The 17547-nt window shown below is 40.7% G+C and overlaps 1 protein-coding gene across 1 annotated transcript in view; it reads left to right on the forward strand.

Annotated features, from left to right (window-relative positions):
- The first annotated feature begins 13537 nt into the window (after window positions 1–13537).
- LOC145456949 (uncharacterized) overlaps window positions 13538–17547 on the forward strand; it is a 38974-nt gene continuing 34964 nt past the window's right edge. The window contains exon 1 of the mRNA XM_080335095.1: window positions 13538–16575. Within this exon, the coding sequence (XP_080191221.1) occupies window positions 15264–16575 (1312 nt within the window). The 5' untranslated portion in view covers window positions 13538–15263. The remainder of the gene's footprint in view (window positions 16576–17547) is intronic.

A 17547-nucleotide genomic window follows, 5' to 3' on the forward strand; every position in this document is an offset into this window, starting at 1 on the left:
TTTCAAACTGGGGTATACGCGATATATAAACCACGAGGCTACACGAGCAACTTTATTTTTCTGCGACCGTGATAATTCTCTTCCACAACGATTTTAACGTATATCTGTCAAGCAAGCAAATGAGTTTCAGCTTACTAAATGCAGTGTTCAGTTAGTTATAATGGCATAAACCACCGTGCTTTTACATTGCTGTGTGAGTATGACGTAATGAATGAGATTTGCGTTGTTCGGCTCTGTTGAGTTTCCGTTTCACTAATCGCGGTGATGAGGTTTCTGAGATTTTGCATTGCGACAGACCAGGACCGCTTTCGCCAGGCCACCAACACTATACACACTGTGCAAATTGTGTATTGTAGAATTATACAATTATCATAATAAACCAGACAATGCAATGATAAGGTATTGCACTGCAAATATAGTATTCTAATTAGCGCCTAAGTTGCGGGAATTCTTTTCACTGAATATATTTTTACAGTTGGAACTAGTTATGGCTCCCAACACTAAAATAGACCTTAGAGACAACCGTGCATTGACTTTGGATTCAAATTCAGTCTAGGACGCCATACATGCACGTAACTCGAATGGGTGTGCTGCTCAAAAAGTCTTCTGAGAAGCCCTGTTATACAGCGTGTACAACATCATAAATCCTGCGGTAAGAACAACGTTTCGGTACCGGATCCGGCTGAAATTTTAATTTTAGGAATCAGGCCGCAGTCGGCGCGCGGTCCACTTCCAACTGTGACGATGAAAGCACCGTAACTTGACCCAAGTTATACTTAACTAAAATTGATCTGTCAACGACGCAATCGCAGCGAATGCTCTCAACCACGACACGGATGAGTTACCCTAAGCGAAAACTAACCCCGGATCTATTAGATGAATTTAGCCAACCACAAGGACATTTCGCATCAGTTGCATCGTTGTACGTGGCATCTTTCATATGACAGCAAGCGTACTGTGAATAATGACTGCTACTTCGGCAATTGCGACAGACAGTCGCGCAGACGGGAAGTGAAAAAGTGACCAGAGCCTTTTTAGTGGTTCGCGCCATCCCATTGATTATTACTGATTGACAACGTATGGCGGCTGGCGGGTAGCGTAGTGGTGCGTTGCACTCATGTCTGATAGAGGTCGACTTCAGACATTCCTTTAACCAGGCACCAGGCACACGATCCCCATAAGCGGTAGCTTACAAAGTCCTAGAACGAAAGCGAGCCTTTAGTCGGCAGCTCCGAAATAATCGATAGGAGTATCGGCGTGGTTCATGTCCAATCCATTGTCCGGTCCGTGTCCATGACCAATGACCAGTCACCATAGATGCCGCAACACCTCGAATGCTAGTCAGCCTTAAACTTTACCGGGTCACGATTTGACATATCGACATCACCTACATGCGCTGAGCGTGAGTGACTGTCTGATTTAATGACTACTCCAGGTCGCTTCGACACTCTCCTACCTTTTATATCGCAATCATGTCGTGTTTCGATCTGATGAAAATTTCAATTAAACAACAGCATCGTCAGGTAGGATCATCGCACATTACGCTATAAAAGTATAAATTATGATATACATATAAATATACTGCAAGTTATACGGAAAGTAAATAAACATTTCAATCACAATCCAAGAGCCATTTATAGCCCTGTCCTATTTCATTGTAATATGTAACGCTGTCGCACTCCGGTGTTTGTTAGCGATATTGCGACGGAGTCGGTATATGAGATGTTACCGTATATGGAGTCATTCAATACCAGGATGCCAGCATGGTGTTGTTGGAAGTGTCGATAATCCCTGCTGTGCCAACATCTGATTGATAGTTCCCATCGGTTTGGCCTTTCTCCTGCAAAGAGATAGCCAGAGATAAGAAGAGATAATAAAATTTGATGAACTGTTCCGTAAAAAGATGACGTATCGCTGCTTGACTGTACTTTTTTTAGTGAGACGACGTGCGTATGTCGAGTCCTTTTCCTGTTCCTCTGTTAGCACCGTTCGCGAATACTTTTTGTCAATGGGGAAACTGTTTCGACGGCGGCTTGTTTCTCTTTAGTCAGCAGGTCTGCTCGCGAATGAGTACGCCTCCATATGCTTCCGAATTCGAATGAGTGATCAACAGTTATCATGGTTATATTCCTTAATCACCGCCGAAATTTCCGAAGCACCGCTGTTCCGCAAATGAGCAGTGAATATATGGCCATTGGCCAGTCAGGAGACTTGTGGTTCACGTTAACACTTGCGGTTTAGTATGGTGTTCCAAAGATGTGACTACGCGCACTCACAGCCGCAGCACAAGTGAAGATTGACAGGGCATGTAACGGAATGGGGTAGCCTCAATCAACGAATAGTGTGATATAAAGATATATCGTCTGGTTCGCTTCATTTCATACGCTGTGTGCGAGTATTGTGGAGACTTCTCTGTGAAGTGTAGCCTATACACGTTTTGTAGTTTATTAATAAAGTCAGGATTTCGATTTGAAATTTGGATTGAAGCGCTAATCCGGACTGGATACGGATATAAAAAAGTTGCTCATATCTGCAGTGCAGAGTGATCGATTCGAGTCGTTAGATCATACTTGCCAAAATGCGTCGTGTGACGAAATTCACTTGGTAAGACTTGCTTTCAACTGGAGCGAATTATATAACCATCTTGGCAACTTAGTGTCAATATTTAGTGGTGACCATCCTGCTTACCCATGAATCCAGGCGGCTGGACAGGCGTGTTTAGTTACGTTGGTTATTGCAACAGACAGACAAGTGAATGACATTTGATTATAAGTTTGATCCAATTGATTTATGCATATAGTTTTTATAGAAATTGCCACCCGAAAAGATGACGGAAGTCGACAATGTGTCAGTCATTCTCGTGTGACTGAACATACAAAGTACACCGTTACGACATTACGCAGCCAGACTTCTGTAGTCCATAAACAAGGCAGATGTATGTGTATTGTGTAATCAATGACGAGTACATATCGGAAAGCTATAGCGCAATACCTTATTGTCTGCATGTTGTTACGGAATCATGTTGCTTCACCGTTTTTCTTTGGGAAATAGGGATAGTTTCACATAGGTGGGAGTGAAAATCCCTTTATCGCTATACTCTGGCACAGTGGTTCTCAACCGCCGGTCCACGGACCGGTGCCGGAACGTGCCATCCGTAGCAAGTTTGCTGCTGATCCGCGACATATATATTAGAATTTTATACCTGAATTCCAAAATACGGTCAGATGGACGCTTGTGTATAAATTGGAGAAATAAAACTTCAAATTATAAATTGAGCGAGAAGTTTTGAACGTGTGTTTGTGCAATGTGCATTGTGTCGTAACAGAGAGTTCATGGTCTTTTTTGAGAGCTTATACAATTGTGCAAGTGCTGGCCGAAACTATTTACAGCAGCATACGGCTCGTTTCGGACAAGTTGTATGTGAAAGCTGTGGTAGCCAAACGTCATTAAATTCCGTCATTGGAATTAGGCGACACCAGCAGTAAAATAGGGTCTGACAAACAGCATCTCATTCCTTTTAAAGGATACCGAACAACACGACCAAGTTAGTCGCCTTTAACATGACGTCGCGATCGCGAGCTTGGCCTTGCGTAAACTTCAACAGAATTACGCACAACTACTTACTACAAAAACAGCATTGAATGAAGTTTACAATATTACATTTGAGTCAGTGATGAGCATCGAACAGACTCGGATACCGTTAGGACTGGGTTTTGCACAATTTTGATACAGTCGCATCGGACTAAGATTCTATTGCAGATTTTGTTTAGGATATTTTCGGATAGTTGTAACTTCTGATTCGGATAGTTTTGGATGGTTCTGACCTGACGCTACTTTTAATTTCAAACCAAAAGAGATAATCATTCTCTCGACAACTAAATACGGACATTAAACACGTTCTGATAGCACTCTGAAAGTTTACCGGTTCGCGACATTTGTTTCGAAGTTTTACAGGTCCGGAAGGTCACAAAGGTTGAGAAACGCTGCACTAGCATGCACACACTACTGAATGAATGACGATGATGCCGTCGGCTTGATTGAATTACAATTTAGTATGATCAAGTTTCTGAAAAACTAGACTCAGAATGCTAAAAATCGATGATGTTGAAAATCTTTGGTCTTTATTTCAGCAATTATCGCATATTATCCGTGTCAGCGTAGACTTGATCCCCTTAATACAACCCTGAATGTGCGGATTAATACTATCAGATACACCCATAACAAGCAGTTGTAACTGTAACATGAGGGAAGCGTGTTACTCAGAGTTTGGCTGGGAAATTGTGTACGCATCCGACTGTAAAAACATGGCTTCCAACTTTCTATTTTATTTAAATTTGCATTAAACCGATCTATCATTATTCATCAATTGGTAAGGACTGATCTTGAATTCATAGAAAGTTGCCTTGTACGTAAGTCGACGAAGCTGGTGGTGCAGACTGCAGATTATTGATTACCACAGAGTGTGGGTATGTTAAGAGAATTTATATTCGTTATACCATTTTCTGTATATTGAAGACCAGATTCACAGATAGGGTAGGGATAGATATTGACATAGGTTACCGTGTAGGTAGGTAGACCGAAGCGTGAACGCGGTTCCAATGAAAGATTCTCGGACTTTTCATTTTTGCTTATTCCAGATGCATTTTGCTAGAGCATTCTTTCGTGTGGGCTTTCTTCCGAGTCTGTCATATTTTATGCTCTGTTGTGATTGGGCTCCAGTTCAATATTCTTACCACTCAGTCGAACAATTGGTACGTTGTACATAGTTAGATACAAGAATCCTTTGAAAAGGGTTCGAATGACATTGTTGTCACCAAAATGCGATGAACCCGACATTGTGACAACAATCAAAAACCGAACTGTCTCCGTTTTTTCTTAACACTTTATGTGCATTGTGCAACAGATAATGGCCAAGGTTTTTGATGGCATCAAATTCTCTGCACTCCACAAACACAGTGGAAGTGACATACGTCGCTGACGCAAAGGTGACACGTCGTAAGCAATCTTCCTTCACTGTCGTTGAAGTGTGCTTTTCGTCGGGATTTACCGAGGATATTCCGAGGATTACAGGAAGCTACACTGTGTATGGCAAAGGTTGAGGGATTTGTTTACGAAATTTATTACAGAAACTGAGTTTTTCCAATGATTTGCAATCCTCGTAAGCCTCGCAAAGTGCTAGGATACGAAGACGTAAAGTAGCAAATTATATTGTTGCGCATGATGTCGACAATGCGGTCAAGTTGTAAAGCGATGCTCAGTCAACAGTGGCACAAGTTTGGCTTATTTACAGGTGCAGTATAAAGTCGTTTATTAAATTTTAGTGAATTACCGTCATATTTTCTTCGCAGTAATCCTTCCAATACTTAACGTTGACTGTTCCCATCGTGTATAGCTGTAAAAAATACTCAAGTTATAGCCCTGTAAAAGTCGACTATAAATAGTCACAAACAATTGCATTATCATATTTAGCAGCTCTAAACATACAAATTAGATGACTCCTTTCCGGAGCGTATTTTTTGCGAAGAGTAGTATTTGTAATGCGTCAACCGTATAGTCGGAAGGAAGTCTAAAAGCAGTCGCTAATTAAGGCCACGCATTGAATTCGTTCAAAATGTATCAAGTGACGACAATCCAGAATTTCTTGTAGGTCTAGGTATATCTGAAAGCTGCAGAAAGAATTGCTTAAATAAGTTTTGATATGGTTGCTGCAGGTTATTAATGTTATACCGATATCGCCTGAGCTGATAGGAAGAGTTTATAACATGAGCGAATGTTACCGCAAATAAAAAATATTATCACATCGAAAACCTGGTACGTTTTGTGTCATTTCAAATATTCGGCATACAACCGTGACTTTCAGCAAGTAATGAGGAGCCCATTTTACAACTCATCCCATGCGAAACTGCTTCTGTTTTCATGCGAATATCATTACACGTGACCTTCGAATACGCAGTCTGGAGCGACCGAAACACCCCTGCCAACCACTGAGAAGACTATCTAGCTTTAACAGTAGATGTTAATGTCGGTGCCAGTGTCACGGCCGTTTTGTAGAGAAGAAACTATAGTATTATGATGTAGTTTGTGGAAATGGTGCAAACCTGTTCTCAGAAAATTATCTGAACATGACAAAAATACTGGGTACGAATATGGGGTATTTGTTGGTCAAAAACTAACCCCGAAATCCATTCGAATTTAACGATGAAGGAATTGCAAGCTCATTATCGCACATTTCACTCCTGTCACGTTTGGTAGCTTCCGAGTGGCGCCAACCGTACTATGATTAATGACTACTCTGCGGCGATAGACAGTAACTCAGGCAGGAAGGCAAAAAGTGATTTGTTTGTAAATTAACATTGTAAACTCACATGACTTCAAATGTTCGCGTTTGCTGTGAAACTTTTAGAGATGTCCGTGTTCACACCTTTTAGGGGTGTTTTTTTAGGTTTTTGCTTCTTACAATTAACATTACAATTTGACACTGAACTATACTGATCTACAAGTACTCATTTGTGATGACGTTGTGCCTACGAATTTAATCTTTACAAATTCCGAAGTATGACAAGGATTTCAAAAGATTAGGCAAGACTGCGATACAGGCACTGAAAGTAGGCCTATATCATCAGCTTTTATGTGTAATCAATTTTGGTCCGTTGCATCCATTTGAATTTGGCAATTACCTGGTTTCTGGGTATCGCACACAATAATGGTTTACTCAGCAGGTATAGCGGGACTAATGAATATTAAGTTTATTCAGGATTAAAAACTGTATCGATCTTGGTGATCAGAAAGGGTGTTTTGAGAAGATGTCCGTTCATAATTCGTCATGAATCATTAATGTATGACATACACAAAAATCATTTGATATCTGTATCGAAATATGTCTTCCTGGTTTCATATTTAGATGGAGTGCTCCGGGGTTAAGATGGTTACAAGATGATTTATCGGAAACTGACCTAATGATTTATTGGAATGGAGGTGTATTGGGGATTTGATGCTGCTACATAAATGTACCCAGTGTAAATATATCTGTTCCATAAGCCATGCTGAGGCAGGAAATTGAACTGGAGTGAAATTTCGTAGACAGTTGCGCGAAGCCAGTTACGGTACAATCGTGTTGAATGGTTTGTTCCACACTTCTTGCTTGTTGGTGGTGACTTCATACAGAATGTGGCGTCGCTACATAGTCGATGGTGACGCCACTTTCGTTATACACTCCGTTGCAGGCGACTGGTTTGTGGTAATTCCACAACTAATTTAAGTTTTATTCCTTGAAACGAACGAAATTGTGAAATCTTGTGCAATTCACCAATGAATGCAGCAGAGGGTATTATTTTCTATTTTGAACTTTGTAGATGGGGTATGTATGCTTACAAACTGAACTAGCCTACTAAATGCACCAATGCACCGATGAGTGGAGAAGATTCTGGGAATTATTGCAGATTTGTACAAACTATACCAATCCAGTTAGTTGATGGTCGACCAACTACTGATTTTTTGAGTGATTATAGTTCTAAATGACTACTACTAAATAAATACTAGTCCATCCTCGAGATTACCGGACCACGATTTGACCTATCGGTCTCGCCTTCCACCCCAATTCTTACGCTTGCTTTTTTCTGTACTATCTTCTTTTACTTTTCATTCAGCGTGCGTGCCTCTCTACATCGCCTAGGCCAAGGTGGATGTCTGTGTAAAATCCGAAAAAATTGATAAATTTATTGCGATTTCGCAGCTGGTTGACTAAAACAAATTGGTCAAATTTTTAATTTTAACATACATTTAACCAAACTTAAAAAAGAGTACAAATTCGCAAAAAAGAGGACATTTGGGCGCCCACCGAGGACACTTTGAAGAATGTCAAAAAAAGAGGACAAATCCTCGTAAAAGAGGACGTATGGTAACCATAAACAGTGGCATTCCCAGGGATTGGTTTTGGCGATCAAACCCCTCCAATTTCAAACTTGAAACTTCGTCCTTTTGAAATGCCGATTATATCTCCAATATAACATGATGTTCTTGTGGCAAGCCGATCCAATTCTTATAAAATAACATTAAGTTTCTGGAAATTGAATATAGTCAGTTGTGTTTTAGTTAGTTGCGGATCAAGTTGTAGTTACGATTTTTGGAAAGTGCTGCAAACTGCTTCTAGTTTCGCATTTTGAAATCCAGTAGATTGTCCAAGCCTGACTTTAATGGATTAGTGGTGACAGAGCGCTTTTCTACACTGCTACATATATTGCACCGAAACCACACTCGATCATCGACAATTGAGCCGTGAGCGGATGTTTGTCCGTCTGATATTCATGGTGTTTCGACTAGACATCGGTCATTTTACACCAGGCCGATACGCTTCATTATTTATTCCTCATTTACCTACTTGCAGCACGGACCACTTCTAAGCTTTCTATAAGACACCTTAGCGCGGCGAGGAGCAACCTAGATAAACCTCCAACACACAGTCAGTCAATCAGTCAGTATGTTTTATTCATCTCACCAACAAACACAACATGTAAGTTGGTATGGATTAAGTCATTGAGAGACGACTGCGGATCGGAAGGTCTAGATGTAGGTATATCAAGACTAACGAATATGTCAGAATTCTGGAGTCGACCTCAGTCGAACTAGAACCTGCAACCCATTGGTGTTGTAGCTGTGGAGCATACCGCTACGCTATCTCGCCACCGTGTGAGCGAATGTAAACTACAAAACGTATAGATTGCAAGTTCTCAAAAATAATCGATTTGAATTCCTAATATTTTCACTCCCGAATATTACTCGTCGCGAGAGGTTATGATCCACCCCGATCATCCAAAATTAGACTCGAGGTTTTCCGGGAGTATTGACAATTCTCGCGCAAAAAAAGTATGTTGCCGTCACACACCTCCTTTTCCCCCAATATTTACATGTGCAATTACTTTCATCATACGATTGTCAAAACTAAGCCTCTCCATCAGCGCCGCATGATCTTATTTCACGTGTACGACGCATATATGTTCTTTTATACTTCGGGTACCAATTTCAAGTTGATTTAACTGTGCCAATTCCAAGAAAGATTTACGAGCGAATATGAGTTTCATCACCGCACCCGGGTGCTTCCACCGAGTATATGACATACTGTTAGAAAGTTATAACCTCACCAAGGTGTTTGTTTTCGAATTGTATTCGCTCAAGTAAAACATCAGATTTGTTAGGATCGAGGCGATCTCGTACAAATATCGCGGTTGAAACGTTCGTTCGTTATCAACAAACCTAATGTAGGAATAGTACTGGTGGTATTTATCGACGTGACCATTACACAGTGACAGCGGAAAGGCAATGCGACCCGTCATCAAGCTGTATCTTTTCCGTTCTGGAGTGCAGCTCGAATTTCCGCAAATTAGGACAAGATAAATATTTAAACTGTGCAGATCCTCAAGGTAACTGTTATCGCATCTAGGTACAGCGCAAATTGAATCATAAGTTTGTATACAGCTCTTCGCATTACGTGACTAGTAATCAGAGTTTTCGCAGGCCGCTCTGACCACAGAGTTTGCCATCCACACCTTGTTCGTGAGCATTCGTGGTATGTTGCATTTTGAGGATATGCTTTTGACCATTAAAGCATAATAAAGGTTAGCTTAGGTTGAGTATATGGACAGAGGTAGTCTGGTCATAGTAATCATCGTTGCTACTCAAGTAGAAGTAGAAGTTAGAAGTAGGAATTTCAAATAGGTGTCAAAACTATTGCAAGAGGAAGTATGAAGCGAAGCGACTGAAAATTATTCAAGTATTTTCAAAAAGTAGATTTGATGAAGGAGTTGCATTCTTTTAGCACTTGAGCGGAGTTAGCTACTTTCTAAACTGATATATCTGTTTGACATACGCTACCACTATATGGTATAATCTTCGAAAATATAATCAATTAAGATAATACAGTGAATATTTCACGGGGTTCTTTTGACAATACCACTACTAAGAGCGATACAAACTTATTACAATACTAATTTCTACTTCTCAAAACCTAAAGTGTAAAAATTTAGTCGTTTCTCCTGCAAAATGTTGACGTAGAAATGGAAATAGCCTAAAAACGTAACCACTGCAGTAAGCAGGCAGCAGGAAGTAGGCAAAACCTATACTTTGATACTCCGAAAAAGTAGAACTACATCGCTACTAAACACTTATGAGTAGGAGTATGTTGTTGCATAGTGGAAACATGTTTGATTGTAACAACGGGAGAACCGCAGAAAAGCCTCAGTCCTTTGTGTCCGCTTTCGAGTGTTCTCGTTCTGTTGTTCCCCGGTCGAAATCCCACCGTCTTTCAATTCATAGAAGAACGAAAATGCGTGATAAAACCAAGGCGATCTATTACTCATTGTATATATCTAAAAATGCCAGATAGTGTTTAGCGCACTTCATATGCAAACGAATGTATCTTAATTTTGCAATGAACTTCGCGTCATCGCCGTAACGCAGGCGCGGTTAGCGTCATACTGATGTCAAGGTGACAAATCACGGGGAGAATTGTCAAACATTGCCAGGAAAGAACCGCATAGTGCACTCCATTTGTGATATAAACGTAAATGCCAATGTGGTAGTTTCGAATCGGGAGAATATTTATGCTCGAGTAACGTTGGTAGGCCTAATATTTATGATTTAGGTTACCAAATTCCTGACATTCCATAATCGGATGTGTAATGCATGAGTGTTATCAGGCTAATGTATAAGAACATTTACAAGCCACTGCGAGGTTACGAAGGCTGAAGTCCAGGGAATGCGACATAGGCTATACCGCAGACTCGTTTGGACAAGCTAAACACGTGGTAAGGTTAGGAAAGTATTAGGTTAGGACGATTTCTTCAACAATGACTTGACGCCACGCATCCATTGTGACCAGGTCGACAATTTTTGGGGAGGATGAAGGGTTTTTCGCTGCCCTTAGCATGTATACTAGCACTTCATTGACTCAAGCGCCCACGTATCACACTATGAAAGATTTAATGAGAGGTTTTGTCTTGCTGCAAGTTTTCACAAACAGTTCGTTTGATGTAATTTGAAAACGCTCACAGATGTGTTCCAATTCAGCACAGAACTTTCCTTCATTCGATGCAAGAGAATAGCCTACCAGTAACTACCGTTAAGTTCAGTCACGTTATGATTCTCACATTACCATTAGCGGAATTAAAATGTCCTTGATTAGTGCCTCACTCTACTGTAGTGCGCTGTAAATAATAATTGGTCATGGGAACCTGGACACATTGCGATGACCAAGCAGTGGCCAAGTGTCACCACTGGTGAAATCGCTAATCCAGAAGTCGAAAAGTTCTGTTTCGTTAGGTTATATGCGATGTAGCGGGTGTTGTGAAATCATGTACCAATGTTTACTTTTCAGATAAGTATTATTTGACAGTGATGATATGGTTCATTTAACAATTTTAGCATCAATTGCGAAGTGATTAGATGTTTTAAATCCCAAATGTCGTTTTCATCTACTTGCGACACCTGAATGGCGTTGTATGTAATCTGCTGAAAATCTTTCATTACTTCTCAATGAGATGTCGTTATCATTACATCAACTGTAATCGTATGCTTTTGATACGGAATACGCTACGCAATGCTCACGCCCAGCTGCGACCCCCGAACGAGGAATTTCATAGAATCGAAATGACACCTCTTGAAATGGAAGCAAAGCGTCAATATAGCGATAAAAGGTCATCAAGTGTTGTTTGTGGTAGAGCATACATGATTTACCGAGGCCGCACGATGCTGTAAAATTTCTCTCGAAATTGAGCGCTTGCCCAATGCCCATTCGCAGAAAATTATTATGTTATATCGAGGATTCAATCGCCCGCAAAGATAACGGAAAGATTTGAACGTATCTCTTCTCTTGCGATACCAGAAGCCTTTGGTAATCGGATTATAGGCGTTTTCAGTTTTCTAACGATACATATCTCGTCATGTAGCGTTCTGCAACAAGTTTTATCTACCCCAAAAAAGGCATCACGCTTGTACGCCTTGTAGCACATCTGCCATAGTGACTGAAGACTCCATGGCGAGACGTTGGCAGCGAGTTAAGTTCGGCGGCCCCTCTAAAGTATAATGAATCACTGGAATTATGTCGGCTTGCTGTCACAAAATGACATTAGAATTTATGAAAAGGTTGCGTTTATGATGCGGAGTGTGAATTTCGCGGACGGAGCAGACGAACTGAAAAAAGCGGAACATAGATTATTATCGAGAGAGTAATAGCTTCATTACCGGCAGGATGCAACATTGTGGAGAGTTATGAAATTGCGTTAGCGACTGCTTGCTAGGATTGCCCTACTAGGTAGCCTATATTTTTGCTGTAGATGTGAGCTCGGGTAATGTTTGTTTTTCCTATCTGTGATATTTACTAAATAACAACTGGCGATCGCGAAAGCATTTCAGCGTCACGTTATCTCAATTTGCGGGAAACCGGCAGCCACCTTCAAAAGCATTCGAAGCATTGTATTTAGGTGGCACATGCGAGATTGATGAATATTATTTTTCTGAAAATTGCTATAGTATGGTCCACCCACTGTACAAACACGGTGGCGTTTGCCTACCTATCTCTTCGTTTGCTCAGCTACCCACTTCAATTATGCAGCGTTTCAGGACACGGGATGATGTGCCGTCCGCACATTTGGATGTCATCAACAACAGGATATGAGTGGTGACGTCATGATTTTATGCATGTATCCGTATCGGGTGCGATTATATGCGAGGCATTTTTGGAATGATTCCATCAGCGTGTTCCATGCGTCAGTCTGTTTACCCAGTGTCCTCGGTGTGCGTGTGTTTGCGATGGTCTTTGATTGAAAGGAAATTCCTGGTCAAATCGTCTACGGATTGCTTGTTTCTTAGCATGAAGTGCTTGTTTTGGACGTTTTTGAGTATGAAGTGCCAACAAATCCATCGTGTACGAGGCATACTCTTCCCATAATATATTGCGGGGTACAAGCAGGCTACATACTGTCGGTACCAGAATGATTACAGCGTCCCAGGGCAATTTTACCTAGTCAGACTGTCTTGTAGCCATGCAGGATAAGAGTGTCACAATGAGACGGTCGTATGGAATCTGTTTGCTATCTTCCATTATTTTTCATTTAGAGTGCACTGAGCATGTGACATATTTTAAATGCTTTTCTTTCAATTAATATGTGCAGGCAAATGTGTGTGTTTGATTGATCATTCCAACTTGTATAAACTTCTTTATCACAATCTCGTAATGTTTCACCTGAAAACGATATTTAATAGTAGTATGAATCTGAGTAATTGCTATAGAAAGGATGGATCACAATATTTATTTTACAGTATTTGACCCAGAATCACTTCGCTGATCCAGTGTATTTACACGAATAGCTCTGCCTGTGTAATTCGCTACGAAATGTAAACTAAGAAAACAAAGTACCTCGGAATACACTATGTCCGAAATTTGTATTTAAACCGTAGATGGTTATTTTTCGGCGACACTTCAAAAAATCAATCTATCAATCAATCAGTTTTATTAATATTTCATCGTTTCAAAACTGCGATACAATGAAAAGATAGGAAGGTGTCGAAACAACTTGGAGTAGTCTTTAAGATCAAGCATCCACCTTGGCCTAGGCGAAGTAAAGAAGAGGCATGCACACTGAATGAAAAGTAATGTAGAGAATATAAGACGCGAGCGACAAAATGAGGTGGCATGTTGCGGAAGGCGAGGTGGATGTTAGGTCGTTGTCCGGTAATCCTGAAGGCTGGCTAGTATTTATTTAGAAGAAATTGCTTGTATTTCGACTTGAATGCGGACATGCTCGACGACTGTCAGATAGCCGGCGAGATGCTGTTCCACAATCGGGGTCCGGCATAATTGATAGAGCAATGCGTTTTCTTGTATTCCGTCCTGATCATATGGTTATTGTTGATGCGCGTGTGCTGTACTTGTGCGCTTTTGACTCCGAGGTGAAGTAGTCGTTGAAATTTGAGGCACATTGACCGCAATGGAACTGATACATAAACTTGGCAATTTCCAGCTTCCTCATATCTTCTATGTTTAGTACACCAAATCTTCTGAGTAGTGATTTATCAGTTGCATATCCAGGCCAGATGTGGGCCTGCAAGTTTTTTGGTTAAATTTTAACCACTGATAAACGTTCACTAATAGGATGGCGAAAATTAAGTTAAATTAGACCAGGCATTGGACTTGTCGGATAGCCTTGTCTGCATCGAGTATGTTTATGTTTTTTCACGATCTTTTTATCGGTAGGTGTCGTCTGTGAGACGTGTATTGTTCCTTGTGATATGTGGCAGTCAGAGATCTCCAATGCAAAGCTTGGCTATCATTGTGGTATATTGTTCAACGCATTATAAACATTGAGCATATTCATGATTATATTTCATGCATTCGCACGTGCTTCTAACAGTCAACTCAGAGCGCAGGAGCGTGAAAGAATTAGGTCACCAATAGACGCTACAAGAATTGCGGTGTGATAGCAATTTACGTCTAAAGTTCATCAGAGTTGACATGGAATCGAGTCAGACGCGAAAATGACTCTACCTATACTCGTGATACCATTGTGTTTAACTGACCATAGCGCATTGAAGAAAATGTTGCTTTCTTGCTTGCTGAGAACACCATGAAACCGATGTTCACAGTTTCGCAACAGTTTAATCCGTAAAATAGGAGCATGGCGGGTTCACAAATGTAAAGTAACCAGTCTAAACACAATTTTAGCGCTGTAGATTTTCTGTGCATGTGCATAACGTTCATCCCATATACTTATCCGTTTCACTTTTGAGCGATATATAGTTTTGTTGTTGTTATCAGTGCATACTTAGACACGTTTCAAGCGAGAGTGCACCATGGAAAGTAGCTTTGCTTACCCGCAAAACACTCACACTATTCCGAAGCTCTCATGCTTATAAACAATAGTCACGCCGACAAGATCATAATCTTTCTGCGACACTATTCTTAAAGCGATGTGTAAGCGAGCAGCTGTCAAGTATCAAAATTCTGATAAGTGCATAATTGATACTTCCCTAACCTTTCAGTATCAGGGTTTAGAGCTGAGTGATGATTTTTTAACGTGAAACCATATGATATCGAGCTCTTACAGTGCTGATTAGGAAGATAACACAAAGCGAAATTATATATAACGGGGTTGGCAGGACAAAAAGTGGTAGTTGTTTTACATCTCCGCATTTCATGCGAGGATAATTACACGACCGTACATTCATTTTATAACTATATACAGTTCGTTTCAGTATATATTAATAATTTCAGTATGGGCTCCCGCCGCTCGGAGCATAGTACTGCTTTCGATGAGATCTTATTGGAATTACATAATTTGGTATCCAGTTTGGAAGATGATTGTTCAAAGACAAATATAAGAGGATTACGCAGCGATAGAAGACGGTCACGTCTCAGTGACGCAAAGCAGCAAGATCCAACCGAAACGGAGCGTGATGTCACACAAGAATCACGTACCCATTTACGTAATTATGAGGTCGAATCAAGGACTCAACATAACCAAATAAATGAAATTTTACCTGCTCAAACAATCCAATCAAGTGCTGAGGAAACGGACGAAGAATTACCAGAAATCACTCGCAGTCATAAACAACATGATATTTGTAATGTAACGCAATGTACTTCAATAGATAGCGAATCTAACCACGGTTGTCAACAAGTTGAAGTGGAATACATAAACGACACAGGTGAGCCGCTTGGTGATGATTGTGAGTACATAATAGTGACGCTTTCGGCATCTGAACCAACTTCACATGATTCAGAATTTGCGACTGTGAACGATGACAGCCCGCCTTATCAGGCTGACAGTAATGCAAATACAACAATCGAATATAAATTCGGGGATCAGGTGGTCGATATAAAACAGGGACCTGAAATTGATTTCAGTACAACCAAAAGACAAGACCTTAGCTTACGTCGAGGTTCACCTGTTATTGGTTGCAAAACAGCGTCCGATTCAGTTGCAATAGACGGAATTACAAAGCGAAAAAGCGCTACGTTGGATGGTAAAGTTAGGATCGGTACTCTTGCAGAATACGGCGATAACAAATCACCCACTTCCGAAGAACCGCACACTTGGAAGAATCTATCATTAAAACGAGTGTTCAGTAAAAAGCTGAGCCCGTTCCGTAGAAAACCAAAATTAAAATCTGCTAAAAGTTTACCGAACACGACAAACAACTCAGTCAGTAGGAAAGGCGACAAGGCAAAATTGAAACGGACATTCGCCGTGAAAGATACAGATACAAAGTATTCTCCCGAGCGCAGCAGCCGATCTTCAAGTGTCGGATATTTCAGCTTCGTCAGCGCTGAAAGCAGTTCCGCCTGCTCCGAATACTCACAGCAGATACCCGGCGACCCGCGGCGGAAGGGTAAAAGCGGGAAACTATTTTCGAAGTCACAAAGAAGCATACTACCCCGAGAATACATCTCGCAAGACAGCGAAATCGAATACTCTTCCGGAATCAGTCAAGGACTTGTCAGCGACAGCAGCGTGGAAGATCCGAATTGTACTTCGTACGATCCTGTTGTAATGAGGAATAAGAAAGCGAGCACTTCTGTTACAGGTGAGATATTAGCAGAGTGCGCATACTGTCTCTAACCGTTTACATACGATATTATTAATTATATGCGTGATGTGTGGTTTCAACTAACTTACAGTATCATTTTGTGATATAATTTCACTATGGAAGTGGATAATGTTTTGTTGGTACGGAGGTGGAGATCCTTTTACCCCTTGCTCAGACTATGACCACTTGGTTACTCGGCTATTCAAAATCAGTTCCATGATGTACCTGTATTTGATAACGCTACTGCACTGCAATCGACGTTTTAAGATTTGCCATTGAAATCAGGCCTATAACGACATTACGAGTACAAATCAAATTTTATAAATACTTCGAGAAGCGATGATGAAACCTACATATATGGAAACACAGTGATATCACAATTCAATTCCAATCCCACACATTTCACATGCATTGACATGAACCGAAGTAATTACTATATTTATACGAGGACCTGTAGCGCATAAGTCGTTACGGGGTCGCTTGCATTACAAATTCTCCTTGACCTGATCATGTGTTTGTTCGCGTCCATCCCGGGAAACATACCATTTAATGGCTCACCTTACAATAGCTATTACGAGGCGTAATGCGTGAGTAACATGCACAGCATTTTTCGTACTTTATGTGATGCTAGTTTCACTCATAGTATTCGAATTTTCGTCGGCTGACGTCCGCGTCCGCCTTGGGTGATATAAAATATAATTATGGTATTATCCCTCCAAATCAATTACCATATAATATCTTGGCCTTTATGTTATTGACTGTATGAAATAAACAAATTATTACCTGACGAGAAAAACATACCTTTCACTTGCATCATGAAACAAGGACACCGCTAATGCGCGATATTGTATCGCGATATATAGACTGATAGAGTATCAAATATCGCTAGAAGCGCACATACTCTGCAAAGCGATAACAGCGAAAGTAGGTTCTCTACAAATAAGCGTGTAGTCATATTAAGATTGTGGA

This window comes from Botryllus schlosseri, chromosome 15 (genome assembly GCF_051294905.1).
Source record: "Botryllus schlosseri isolate E-star chromosome 15, Bs_hap1, whole genome shotgun sequence".
Lineage (NCBI taxonomy): Eukaryota > Metazoa > Chordata > Ascidiacea > Stolidobranchia > Styelidae > Botryllus > Botryllus schlosseri.